The sequence below is a fragment of the Antechinus flavipes genome, chromosome 2 (assembly GCF_016432865.1).
Source record: "Antechinus flavipes isolate AdamAnt ecotype Samford, QLD, Australia chromosome 2, AdamAnt_v2, whole genome shotgun sequence".
Taxonomy (NCBI): domain Eukaryota; kingdom Metazoa; phylum Chordata; class Mammalia; order Dasyuromorphia; family Dasyuridae; genus Antechinus; species Antechinus flavipes.
The window spans coordinates 345,379,122-345,392,667 of record NC_067399.1 but is presented as its reverse complement, the minus strand read 5'-3'; the positions used below and the strand labels follow the sequence as shown (position 1 = coordinate 345,392,667).

General features: G+C 32.6%; 1 protein-coding gene across 3 annotated transcripts in view; it reads left to right on the top strand.

The window, feature by feature from the left end:
- RALGAPA1 (Ral GTPase activating protein catalytic subunit alpha 1) overlaps positions 1-13,546 on the top strand; it is a 307,831-nt gene that overhangs the window by 257,910 nt on the left and 36,375 nt on the right. For all 3 annotated transcript variants that reach the window (XM_051977982.1, XM_051977984.1, XM_051977983.1), the window contains 2 exons: positions 1,846-2,004; positions 3,938-4,065. In XM_051977982.1, the coding sequence (XP_051833942.1) occupies positions 1,846-2,004; positions 3,938-4,065 (287 nt within the window). The remainder of the gene's footprint in view (positions 1-1,845; positions 2,005-3,937; positions 4,066-13,546) is intronic.

The following is a 13,546-nucleotide window of genomic DNA, read 5'->3' as shown; positions in this document are numbered from 1 at the left end:
TGGAGTGATGTTTCATTTCCTTCTCCAGTGAATTTTAAGGCAAACAGATTAATTGACTTGCTCAGGGTAGTAAATGCCTGAGACCTGAGCTCAATTCTTCCTAACTCTAGGTCCAGTACTGTATCCACTAAACCAGGGGTCCTCAAACTTTAAATAGGGGGCCAGTTCACTGACTCTGAGACTGTTGGAAGGCCGAACTATAGTAAAAACAAAAACTTTGTTTTGTGGGCCTTTAAATAAAGAAACTTCATAGCCCTGGGTGACGGGGATAATTGTCCTTAGCTGCTGCATATGGCCTGCGGGCAGTAGTTTGAGGACCCCTGCACTAAACCATATAACTGTTCCTAGAAATGGCCATACTTAAGCCCTGATGCTTAGTATGGAAGAAGTTGCAATTAAGTGGATGAACTCTGCCCCAACGATCTCATCTGAGGAGGGCCAGTATTGAATAAGTTCATGTACAGGAGAGTCCGATCCAGCTATTACTTGATATTTGCTCTCTGTAAGGATATGCAATTCAAAGCATTGGCTCATCATCTCCCATAACAATGAATGATATGCTCAAGAAAAATTTAGAATAATCTTGCTGAAGAATGCATGTAATAGGAACATATACTATTACATAATATATGTATATAGTATAGCAGGAATTATACTATTTACAACTCTTATGGTAAGTACATTGTTATTACTAGTAATTTCTACTTACAACTCTGTTATTGTTACTGCTAATTACTACTTAAAGTTAATGTCTAACTGAAATGGTTTATAACTATGTTAAATACGTTAACCCTGGAATGTACACAGTGCCCCTGGACTTCTGATGTTAATGCTACACTATTTTAATCTGATATTGATGCAACACAAACTTAAAATGTATATAAACTCTGGCTCTCAGATCAATAAACAGACTGCTTAGACAAATCCCACCTGGCTCACATAGTTTCATTTTCACCCTCATCCTATTCACTGGAGCTGGCCTCCAACACTCATCCCTCTGATTATTCAAGGAACTCTATGGCTTGGTCTCCCTTAATCAGTGGGGAAACAGTCCATGGTGTGAACATGGAATGGAGTGGAAGACAGAAGCAAGGAAAAGGGGAAACATGGCCAAACCAACAAGACCAAGAAGTCTGTAAATGCTTATTGAGAGGCAAAAAACAGACCTCCCACCTGAATCCTTGAGACCTTCTTGGCTGTTCCTGGAGCCATATATAAAAAGAGATGGAGTAATTGAATAGGAGGTAGTCCATCTTTTATAAATTAAAGAGTCTTCTTTGGTAGAAGTGACTGATCTCCTTGAAGAAGTGGGCTGCTTCACTGCCTATGGTATAACAATTAGTGAATAGTAAATATCTACATGGAATCTTTAGAGTCTAACAATTATTAGTAAAAATTTAGGAGAATACTATAAAATGCTAAAGTAAGATAATTTGTTCAATCTAAAATGATAAATCTTATTCAAGGAGAGTATTCAAAAAGGAAATGAAACCCAAATTTTTTTCAATATATTTTCAAATATTTTTCTTTCTCTAATATTATTAAGAATGTACTTTATAAAAAAAATGAAACTTAACTATAAGGAAATGTTTTGATTATCTATATATTTCTTTTACCATTGCTTTCCCTTTTTCTTCATTATAGTTTTCAGTGTTTAAAATATTTTATTGATGTTCACATTGAACATTTTAAAATATGATGTTTTAAACTTTCTTAATCTCTTTAATTCTTAAGACAATTTGATATAGCACAATTTAGTATAATTGGAAGTTATAGCAATGAGACTGCATATATTTATGTATTTTATGCAATGTGTTGCTAATATTATTTTTCTTGTTTTCCTAGTTGCGACACTTAGGAAATGATGAAGTACACATTGTTTGGTCAGAGCATACTAGAGATTATAGAAGAGGAATTATTCCTACAGAATTTGGTGATGTCCTTATTGTAATATATCCAATGAAAAACCACATGTTTAGTATCCAGATCATGAAAAAGCCTGAGGTGTGTGAATTTCATTTTCTTTAATTCTTGATTAATATATTTGCTAAGTTATTCACAATTTTGCTTTTAAAAAATAATTTATGTGCATTCTATCTAAGAGTTATGTCCTTAGCTCAATCAGAGTCAGAGGATGAATGTAACCATTTCTCCATTCCTGTATTTATTGTTCAAAGGTTAGATAAGAGAAGCTGCAGGGGGAAAAAAAAAAAAAAAACTTAGCAAGAAATGGCTAAAGCTGTCCAATCAAAATTTAAAAATTAGTGGTAGTAGCAAAATGAATACTCTCTACATTAGTGTTCTCTTAGCTCTTCACACTTAAGAAGATGATATGAAAATCTCTGAATTCATATTTTAAAAATCCTTTCTTTTTGTTTTAGTGACACTAACCTGAATATGGAAAATAACATTTTTGACCCAATTTCCAATTTACTCTGTCCTTCACTGTCCTATCTCTTCCAAATTCATTTCCTCCTTTCCCATTAAAAGGTTTTAAACTTTTTAATCTCCTTTAAAGCTTTAAAGAAACAGTGAAAGTAAAAAAGAACTAGGCTTGTCAAAAGACCTGAATTCAAGTTCTTTATCTTCAAGGATTTTAAATCATATTACTTAACTCTGAGTCTTTTTCTTTATTTGTAAAATGGGATGACAATATTTGTCCTATTTATATAATCATTCATAAAGTGATCACAGAATCACTGTGATGAGTGATCATATGAAATAAGTAGGAATGCCCTGAGGGCTCTCCTAATCATAACCTCCCATTGTATAAATAATGAAACTAAGGAAATAAGTGTTTTCAAAGGTAATAAAAATTCTGGTAATAAATGACAAAGCTTCTTTCACTTATGTCTTTTAACCATCTTAAAAGTTTGTATTTTTTTGAGTGCCTATGTCCCCAGGTAAGTAACATACAAGTATAAAAAAATTGAATACCTCAATTACATTTTATTATCTTATGTCACCATTATATCTCTAATTATCAGGATAAGAGTTACTGTTATAAAGATTGTATTCCTTCAGCTATTATCAAGAATACATATAAATTCTCATATGTAAACAACTTTCTCAAATAATCTTTAAAAGCAAACTTTCTTTTAGAAAACTGAAAGATAGCTCATAGCTTCACAATTTTTTAAATTTCTCCCCATTCTTGTGGTTGCTAATAGTATTTGGTTTTCTTCTAATAAAATGTATACTTAAAACATTTGTACAGTCTTCTACATTTTGAAATGTATGATGACAAAGGAGGCTAATAAGAAATAACTTTCTATCCTCAGTGATAATAATTCTATCCTATATTTGTTAATTAATTTCATCTTTGCTTCCAGTCTTAAATTTTTATCTATTACAAAATTGTTAAAACAGAAGAGGTTATGAAAATTATTCCACCAATTATATAAGAGCACATATATTATATAATAGTATGATAGACAGCTAGTTGGCACTGTAGATTAGAACACAGATCCTGAAGTCAGGATAATCTGAGTTTAAATCTGGCCTCAGACATTTATTAGCTAAATGATCCTAGAAAAGACATTTACCCTAATGAGAGCACCTATATCCCAAGGTTTTTTTTTGGTGAAGATTCATATATATATAATCTTTGTAAAGTTCTGAGCAAACCTAACAATATCACATAAATGCTGATAATGACTATTATTGTTACAAAATTTTCATGTGAGTATTCTGTAGGAGGCTGCCTTATCTTTTTTGGAAGGAGGGTAGTTGTCTTTTTAATAGTAATGTATATGTAGTGTTTAAAAATTTACAAAGTTTTTGGCCATAGTAATCTTGTAAAGTCAAGTCATTGTAAGGATTATTTTCATGTACATATGAGGAAAATGAGGCCCAGAAAAAAAAATTAATATTTTTTTTGTTAATATTTTAAGTGAATGGATTAAATTCTAAAATTACTTTCTAATTTGTGATTTAGGTTCCATTCTTTGGTCCACTCTTTGATGGTGCTATTGTAAATGGGAAAATCCTTCCCATTATGGTTCGAGCAACAGCTATAAATGCAAGCCGTGCATTGAAATCGTTGATCCCATTGTACCAAAATTTGTATCCTTTTTGATGGTATGTTTACTTTCCTTTAGACCATATTCCAAAGTGGATATTTTGCTAAAAATATTTAATCTAGTTAATACTGAATTTTTGTACTTAATATGAGTAGTGGCAAGGAAGAATTAGTTATAGCATTGTTCATATCCTTGAATGTACTGGTCAATCATAAGTATATACATAAATGTGGTATTTGCTATTTTGTAGTCATTATTGTCATGATATTAAGAATAATCTTGATGTTCTTAAATGTACTACACAACTTTAGTGCAAACTTGACATTTTTAAAAACAAAAATTGAATTTTACAAAATAATAGTTTATTGGGACATCTTCTTCTTGTTTTTGTGGTGCTCATTCATTTCAGTCATGTCCAATTCTTTGTGACCTCATTTGAGGTTTTTCTTGAAAAGATACTGGGATGGTTTGCCATTTCCTTCTCTAGCTCATTTTACCAAGGCAAACAGGATTAAGTGGCTAGCCCAGAGTCACATAGCTAATACATATCTGAGGCCAGATTTGAACTAGAATCTTCCTGACTGTCCAGTGCTCAATTTAGAGGCCCAGTTAGGACATCCATTACTTGTTTTCATGGATTCATAGCTTATTATGATATTATGTTTTTTAATAACCAGTTAAGAGATTGTAAATTATTCTCCCTCAAGCACTCTATGTTCTAGTAAATTGACCTGCTTTCTGTTCTCTCTGCAATATTTCTTCCTCCATGCCTTTGTAAACCAGTAATGTTTTCCATCATCATCTCTTAGAATCCCTTGCACCCTTTCAGGTTCTGCTCAAGTGCTACACCTAACAGTCCCTGGCTCACTTGCAGTTACTTTTTAAATTTACTTTGTATATATCTTCTACGTACTTCTATTTCAGCCATAAATTACTTAAGGACAGGGGACAATTTTTGTTTGTTTTTATATCCTAACCCTTTCTTTAACCAGTAATTTCTTTGTTAAATGGTTTCTTAAATATAAATTAATTGAAGTAATTTCATGAGAAAGAGAGCACTAATAACAGGAGAAATTTGGAAAAATTTTGCTTAGGAAATAGCATTTGAACTGAATTTCTAAAGAACATAGAGATTATCAGGGAAGTACCTTCATTCCAACAGTGTAGGGTCAAATTCTTAATTATTTCATTAATTTATATGGAGAATATATTTTATTAAGAATGGTCATGTTTAGATACTCAAAGCAGTTCTTTCCCTTGGAAAATATTACAATCAACATCATTTTGAAAATTCGTCTAACTTTTAATTTGAGTGAAAGCAGAATACGATAGGGAAGTGATTTCATTATCCTGTATAAAGAAAGCTGTCATACATCTTATATACAAACCTCAAATTTAGTAAAAGAAAACAATTTTTTGATTCTCAATAGCACCATAAACTTTCAGCTGAAGAACTAGTAAATAACAATTTGATACTTTATTTATAGGAGTGATGAACTATACTCAAATTGAGTTAAGAATAATGCAAACATTAAAACTTCATATATGGTTTGCCTCTTAGACATAATAAATAATAAAGTTGTATATGGATTACATATGTACTTTTAAGTTAAAGGACATATTGCTGCTTTTCTGTTTTGCCTATCAGTCTAGAAAAAAATGTGGCAATATGGTGGCAACATTAGCCTGACAAGCTTTATAATTAAAAATAGTGAAAATTAGATATGTAAGAACATGTTTTTACGATGGTTGAATTCATCTTAATGGACTGAAGAGATAATATTTTTCACATTTAATCTTTTTTAAAGTTTATACTATTTTAAAGAAATAGTTATGCCAATTTTGCCATCATTTTGCCTATCATGCTCAAGTGAACATACTTCTAATTATATGCTGATTCTGAATTATTCTTTCCAACTGTTCCAGGATTCTGTTGTTACTCTCTTTAAATTTGGGGCTTTTTAAAAACTCAACACAAAATATATATAGTCTATCAAAACAAATTCACCTCAACACATATACTTTTCAGTTTACACTCCTGAGTTCATCACCTTTCTATATTGAGGTCTTAAATAAAGACATGCTAAATAAGCATGTTTCATCATGAGATTTCTGGAACTGTGACATGATATTGATAATCATTCTTTAGTCTTTCGAAGCTGTTTGTCTAACAACAATATTGTTGTTATTTTGTGAATTGTTTCCTAGTTCTACTTTCTTCACTTTGCATCAGTTTATACAAATCTTCACAGTTTATACAAGTTTTCCTGAAACCATCACTTTATCATTTCTTACAATACTGTATCATTTTGTCACGTATGTATTACATAACTTGTTCACCCATTCATTCCCAAATGGTGGGTACCCCTTCATTTTCTAATTCTTCGCCACCATGAAACAGTTACTATAAATATTTTTGATGGTACTGCTCCTTTTTCTTTGTCCTCTTTAGTTAATAAACTTCATAGTAGTTTTGCTAGGTCAAAGAACCTATACATAATTCAGTTATTTTGGTTCCTCAAGAACAATTGTAATCTTATATTAATAGGACAAAAGCTATTTCAGCTAAATACACCGAAAAAATCTTCTTAATTTTAAGCTTAATGTTTACTTAAGTGAGAGACTGGAAATACTTTAAAAATGAATTTCAATAAAGATTATGATTATGAGATGAGGAATGACACCCTAAATTTAAGAAAATACAGTAAGAATAGGAACCAAGATGTAGCAGGCACTATGGTCATGTCACTACAATAGAAATCGTGAAACATCAAATTGAGACTTTGCAATAACTTCCTGATTATACAATAAACAACCTTAACATTTCTAATATAATTTGAAGGGAGGAACATAGTCAGAACATAAAAGAAATCTAATGAGCACAGAGAAGTATGACAGCCATTTGAAAATCTGATTTCAAAAGATGAAAAAGATGGGTTCTAGGGAATTAAATTAATTAATAAGCATATCAATGAAGAAGTGACCAGAATGCAGGAGATGGTCCCAAGTTGAAGTCTGTAAAAGATTTAGAATGAATTGGCTGCCTCAGTCTCATCTTCAGGAGAGAGGTGCAAATAAAGTTGTTGGGTTCAGAATTTAAAATATCTTAATGTTCATAAAGAAAAGTATTCTCAAAAAGAAGGTAAATTTGTGAGAAGAGTTTTTTTAAAAAATCATACCTGGTGAATTCAAGAATGTAGAGAGGCCTTTATTGAATTTACTGAGAGACTGACAATAAAGCTCAAACTAACAACTGATGGTTTAAAAGGCAAACTTGAAATGCACCAAAGAGATACACCTCTGCATATTATAGATGCTGGACCAGAATGTGCTTGACCCAAGAATGAGATTTGGAAATCTCATACTTCAAATCTGACCAATCATTGTTCCTCTCACTAATCCTATCTTCCCTGGAGACCAACATGCCTGAATCTGACTAAAAAAGCCTCTTCTTTTTCTTTCATTTCCTTTCATTTTCAGTTATGCCAAATATCTCTATAACTCTATCTAAGATCCCAGCTGGCAGTAAAATTTAAGGAAACATGACCACAATAAAGAAATGTCTTTAGAAGCATGTTGTATGAAGTATACATCTCATAATTTTTTTTTTTGGGGGGGGGGGTAGCAACTATTAGTAGCAACCATTTGTAAAGCATTCTAGATAACATGAAATGTTTTATATGTGCCTTAGAAAATTGAGAAATGGCCTTGTCATGCCAATTGCCTTCTGTATTTTTTTTTTTAAATCAAGAAAAGGTAAATTTAAACTAATTTGGGTTGCCTTGCCTTCTCACAAATTAATCAGAAAATCACTCTTAGATTATCTTTCAGTTTTCAGTAGTTTTTTACAAAAACATTTTTCCTAACATTTTATTTAAAAGAATGGAATTTCAAATATCAAAAGGTACAGTAGTGTAGTAGAAAATAATGATTGAAAATCTTAACTTCTTATGACAGAAGTGTATCAGATTATATTAGAAAGCAGTAAGTTAACTAGAGGATAATGATCTTACATAATTGTGTTTTGTAAACATTCCTTTTCCAAGATAAAGAATTTCCTTTTGGCAAAAGACAGTGTTGCATAAAGGAAAAATGTACTGAAGTTTGAGTTGGTAATTTGTAAGTTCAAATCTAACCTCAGACACTTACTAGTTTTGTAACTACAGGTTCGGTTTCTTCAAGTAAGGATAAAGGAGATAATGAAGATAATTGTCTTTCAGAGATATTGAGACTATCAGTTGAGTTTGTGGATAACACACTTTGAAGTTTATGAAATACTGGTTTTGCTGGTACTTGGTACTAAGAAATGAGGCTACCTATATTGGGTTCTTTTTTTTCAGGCCACCTTCAACCCTCAATAAATACTAATTTTGTAATTTCATAATATCTCCATGATCCTACAACAAATCATTGTAGAATATGGTACTTTTCTCTCTTAGAAGGTCATGAATTTAGCTGTTTACTTCCCATGTCAACCTTTTTTGTATTTTCTTTCTAGGAAATTTAAGGAATTACACTTTTACTTTAAGTAGGCAAATAGGATAATAAAAAAAAAGTGTTTATATGAAAGCCAGTTGATCCTGTAACATGGAACACAAACAAGAACAAATCAGAGCAATGTACTTGTTGCTTATTTTTTAAGTCATACCAACCACCCCTTTAACCTGTCAACAACAGAGAATTTCTGGCTTTTCATATGGGGTCTTATTTCCCCTGAAAGTAACCATGAATTTCAGTAATGTTGTACTAGACCATAATCCTTCTATTTTTACTGGTACATACTTTTCCTTGCACTAGAGAGAAAATTGTTGGCAGTCTAACCAAATCTACAAAAAGGAAAAAGTAAATTATTTTGGTGTTCATAGTATGGTCTAACCAGAAAAGACCTCTAGAATAACAGATTTAACTATAGATAATCTAAATTCATGGTTAAAGGGAGCAACAATTTTCCATCTCCTTTTGCATATGTCCATGTTACTATCCTGCCTAATGACAAATATAGGTGAATATATCATCTTACAGTTATTCAGTTGCTCTCCATAAGGGATTTCCTATTCCTTTCCCCTTGAAATTTCTTTTTATTACCTTTTGTTGTATATTACATTCTATAATTATATGGTAAACATGCAGCTATGAATATTTTGATATATATGGAACTTTTCTCATCAATTTAGTATCACAGGGGATAGAACACTGGACCTGGAGTCAGGAAGATTTGAGTTTAAATCCAGCTTTAGATACTTTCTCTGACCCTAAGTTACTTAAACCTCTCTTAGGTCAGTTTTCTCATCTACAAAATGGGGATAACAAAATTTGCCTCCCAAGGTTAAAATGAGATAATATTTGTGAAATAATTTCTAACCCTATCATCATCATCATTTATATATATTATATATCTGTTTTGTGCCTGGCAGTGATGTGATCTAATCTTCTCCCTTAAGGCAAGTTCAAGTTCCTTGATTCTATTCTTTTTTTTTCCTCTTTTTCCCCCCAATATACATAAATCATCCCTTTGCACTCCAATCCCTACTCATCTTTTATTTTGAATAACAAACTTACTTTAGCTAAACAAAGGAGAGGAGTTTGTTATTCAAAATAATAAACTGGACTTCTCAGAAAGTTTTTCAACCAAAGAAAATTGGGAGGAACTTTAGGTTTGAGGTAGGAACAGGAAGGAAGCTTAATGAGTTTTGTTTTGGACCGTTTTCATTTGAATCACCTATTGGATAACCAGTAAAGATTTGGTGAGTAATGGATTGGAATTTACTAGAGAGACTGTGGCTCTGTGTGTGTGTGGGGGGGGGGGAGAGGGGGACTGTTTGTATATATCTTTGTATATTTAGAGAGAGAGAGAGAGAGAGAGAGAGAGAGAGAGAGAGAGAGAGAGAGAGAGAGAGACACTGATTTGAGAATCATCTACTTATAATTGAAAATTGAATTCACTAAAGTGAATGGGATCATGAATCAGAAGGAGGGAGAGAGAAAAGGGAAGAAGGAGAGAGAGAAAGAGAGAGAAACCAAGGGAGAAAAGGGGGAGGGAGGAGGAAGAGGAATAGGACAGTTTAGAGAACTACCCACTATAGACAAAGAAAGAAAGCTCAGATAATTAAAATGAAAACTAACAGAACACATAGAAGAAAAGTGAATTCAGCAAGAGGGAGTAGTTAACAATGTCATAACATAATATTTTCACCTTTTTTGTTGTTGTTTGCATGTTTTTTTTCATTTTTTCCCTTTTTGGTCTGACTTTTCTTATGCAGCATAATTGCACATGTTTAACATATATTGGATTACTAGCTATCTAAGAAATGGTGGGGAAGAGAGGGAGAAAAATTTGGAACACAAGCTTTTTCAAGGGTGAATGAAAACTATCTTTGCATATATTTTGAAAATAAGCTGTTAAAAATAAAAATAAAATAAAGTTTTTTTTTTTTTTTTTTTTTTTTTTTTTAAGGCTACTACAATAAGAAGACAAGATTGCAAGGGAAGTGAGGAAATAGCAGCAAAAAGTGTTTTTGGAATTTGATTATAAATGGGTACAACTTAATAGTCAAATGCAGGTTTGCTAAGGATAACATGTTTATAAATAGTGGGAAAGGAGCTAATGGCTATTGAGAGATTAAAGATGAAAGGCAGAATACTTGGCAGAATTTAGAACCTTCACTTTGCCATCTCAAAGCCTGGAATGCCAACTGTTTTGCACCTCAAGAAATTTCATTCATAAATGAGGGAGAATAATTTCATGGGCACTGAAACTGGAATTGGAGAATCCAAGCCAGGTGTAGACTTTGTCATTATTAACTGCTTTTTAGACTCAGATTCCCCATCTGAAAAAATAAGACCATTGTTCCAACTTTAACTAAATTCCATCTCTTTCAATTGCTTCCATTTTCTTACTCCATCCCATAAAATTATTGCTGTTCTTTCTAGGACTTGGGGTACTATGACTTTCAGACAAAGTAGGATTCTTGTGTACTCCTTTTTGTCTCTATTCACTTTTCTTCAAAGATCAATCATATCTAGTTTTTCTAGTATTCTATTTACCACTTTAACTTCTTTCTTATTTATTTTATGGTTTGATTTATCTAGTTCTGAGAGAGCAAGTTGAGATCTCCCACTATTATAGTTTTGCTGTCTATTTCTTATTATAGTTTTTCTGTCTATTTTTATTTCTATTTTCTTTTTCCATAAAAGTCAAGTAATAAAAGAAAACATAGATCTCCCACCATAATGAAAATAAAAACCACCAAGAAAAATTAATTTAAAAATAAAATGAGAGAGAGAGAAATAGAGAATGCTTCAATTTGTATTCAGACACAATCAGTTCCTTCTCTGGATATGGATAGGATTTTTCATAAATCCTTCAAAGTAGTTGTGGATGATTGTACTTACTGAGAATAGTAGTCATTTACAGCTGATTATCCCAGAACATTGATATTACTTTTATATAACACATTTCACTTTGTTCATGGAGGACTTTCTAGATTTTTTTTTTTCCTCCTGGGAGCATCCTGCTCATCATTTTCCAGAGAATAATAATACTGCATCAGAGAAACTTGCTTCATTTTTTTTTTACAATTACTATTGTGTTGTGATCTAGTTCAGATGGATCTGAATCGGTCCCTGTTCGGGCGCCAAAATGTGGTGAGCTTTTTCTTCTCAAAAAGCAGCCAGGTGATAAAAGTTCAGATCTTTTATTATCTCCAATATAGCCCGGTTAGCTTAGAGGCCTATCTCTCTGCTTGGTTCCAAGAGCTCTCTCCGAATGTCGCCAAATCCAAAGGTCTGGTCCTTCAGCCTCTGCCTCTGCTTTCTTCAGCCTCCAGCCAGCTCCACTCTTCATTTCATTCCGGTGAAATCTCGACTTGTAGCTTCTTCACTCTGAAGAACTTCTTTGACTGGCCCATTGAAGCTCTATTTATGCTCCTTCAAGAGAGGGATTGTGGGTTTTCTCCCATAGTGCTCTCTGGCCCAAAGAGCTTCAAGGGAGATGTGAACTCATTGAACTCCAATGAGTAAAGGTGTGAACACAAGCCTTGTATTAATTAGTTCTACTTAGTACCTTGTTTCAGGTTCTGCCCAAAACATCTTCTTGTAAGATTAGATCAAGTCTAATTAGTTAGCAGTTAGTAAGGATTCCAACACTATTGCTAATTGTATTTCCCCTCATTTATTTTCTCTTCTTTCATCCTATCCCTTCTCAAAAGTGTTTTGCTACTCACCACTCTCTCTCCTCATATGCCTTCTTTTTATCACTGTCCTCTTTTTCCTATATTCCATTCCCCTACTGCAGGGTAAGATAGATTTCTATGCCCCTATTGACTATGTATGTTATATCCTATTTCAGCCAATTCTGATGAGAGTAAAGTTCACTCATTGACCCTCTTCCCCCTGCTTCCCCTTTCCCTCCACTGTAAAAGCTCTTTTTGGTCTCTTTTTTATCGCAAATAATTTTCACCATTCTACTTCTCCCTTTGCTTTTTGTCTAGTACATTCCTCTGTTATCCCTTAATTTCATCATTTTTGTTTTTAAAAAGATATTATCCCTTCATATTCAACCCACAGCTGTGCCCTCTGTCTATATATACTTCTTCTGTTATAATAATGAGAACATAATGAGTTACAAGTGTTATCCTCCCATGTAGGAATTTAAACAGATGCACCTTATTAAGTTCCTTATGATATCATTTTTTCTGATTACCTCCTTATAATGTTTTTGAAACTGTTTTTGAAAATTAAATTATGCATTCCGTTTTGGTCTTTTCATCACGAATTCTTGAAAATCTTTATTTCATTGAATGACCACCTTTTCTTCTGAAGAATTATACTCAGTTTTGTTGGGTATATGATTCCTGGTTACAATCCTAGATCCATTGCTCTCTAGAATGTCACATTCCATATATATTATATTCTCAGCTCCTTTAATGTATAGTGTGGCTCCACCATACTTTAATTGTTTCTTTTTTGATACTTGCAATATTTTCTCCTTTGTTATGGGCCAGAACTTGAAACAAAATGCTAAGTCAGTGGAATTGATAGAGACAATAGTTAGTAGGGTGCTTAACAGTTTTCTAGTTCAGTACATGTACTTCGTACTTATATAGTTCTACAAGATTCACACCTTTGATTAGAGAGGATATAAACTGAAAGAAACTCAGCCAGAATCAGAACTAGGGAAGATAGAGAAGTGGTAGCAGACTCTCCACTGAAACCAAGATCTGGAAGGCCTCTAGAAAAACTAGCCAAACCCCAAATAAAGGAGACAAGACTTTGAAGGATACATTAAAGAATTTGGACTTTAACCTCTGGCTACTTGTGTGGTGATTACTGAACTGAAAGGAAGACTGCCTCCAGAGACACCAAGAAAACTCAACAAGAGAAGATTACATTTTAAAGAGAATATTACATTTTGACATCCATACATGGGACAGACACAATCCTGATTTCAGTGGAAAAGTCTTCTCAACCCAGAAATTAGGGTGAGTACAAAAATAGATAAGGAAACTTAGTTAAAGGGCTAAAGT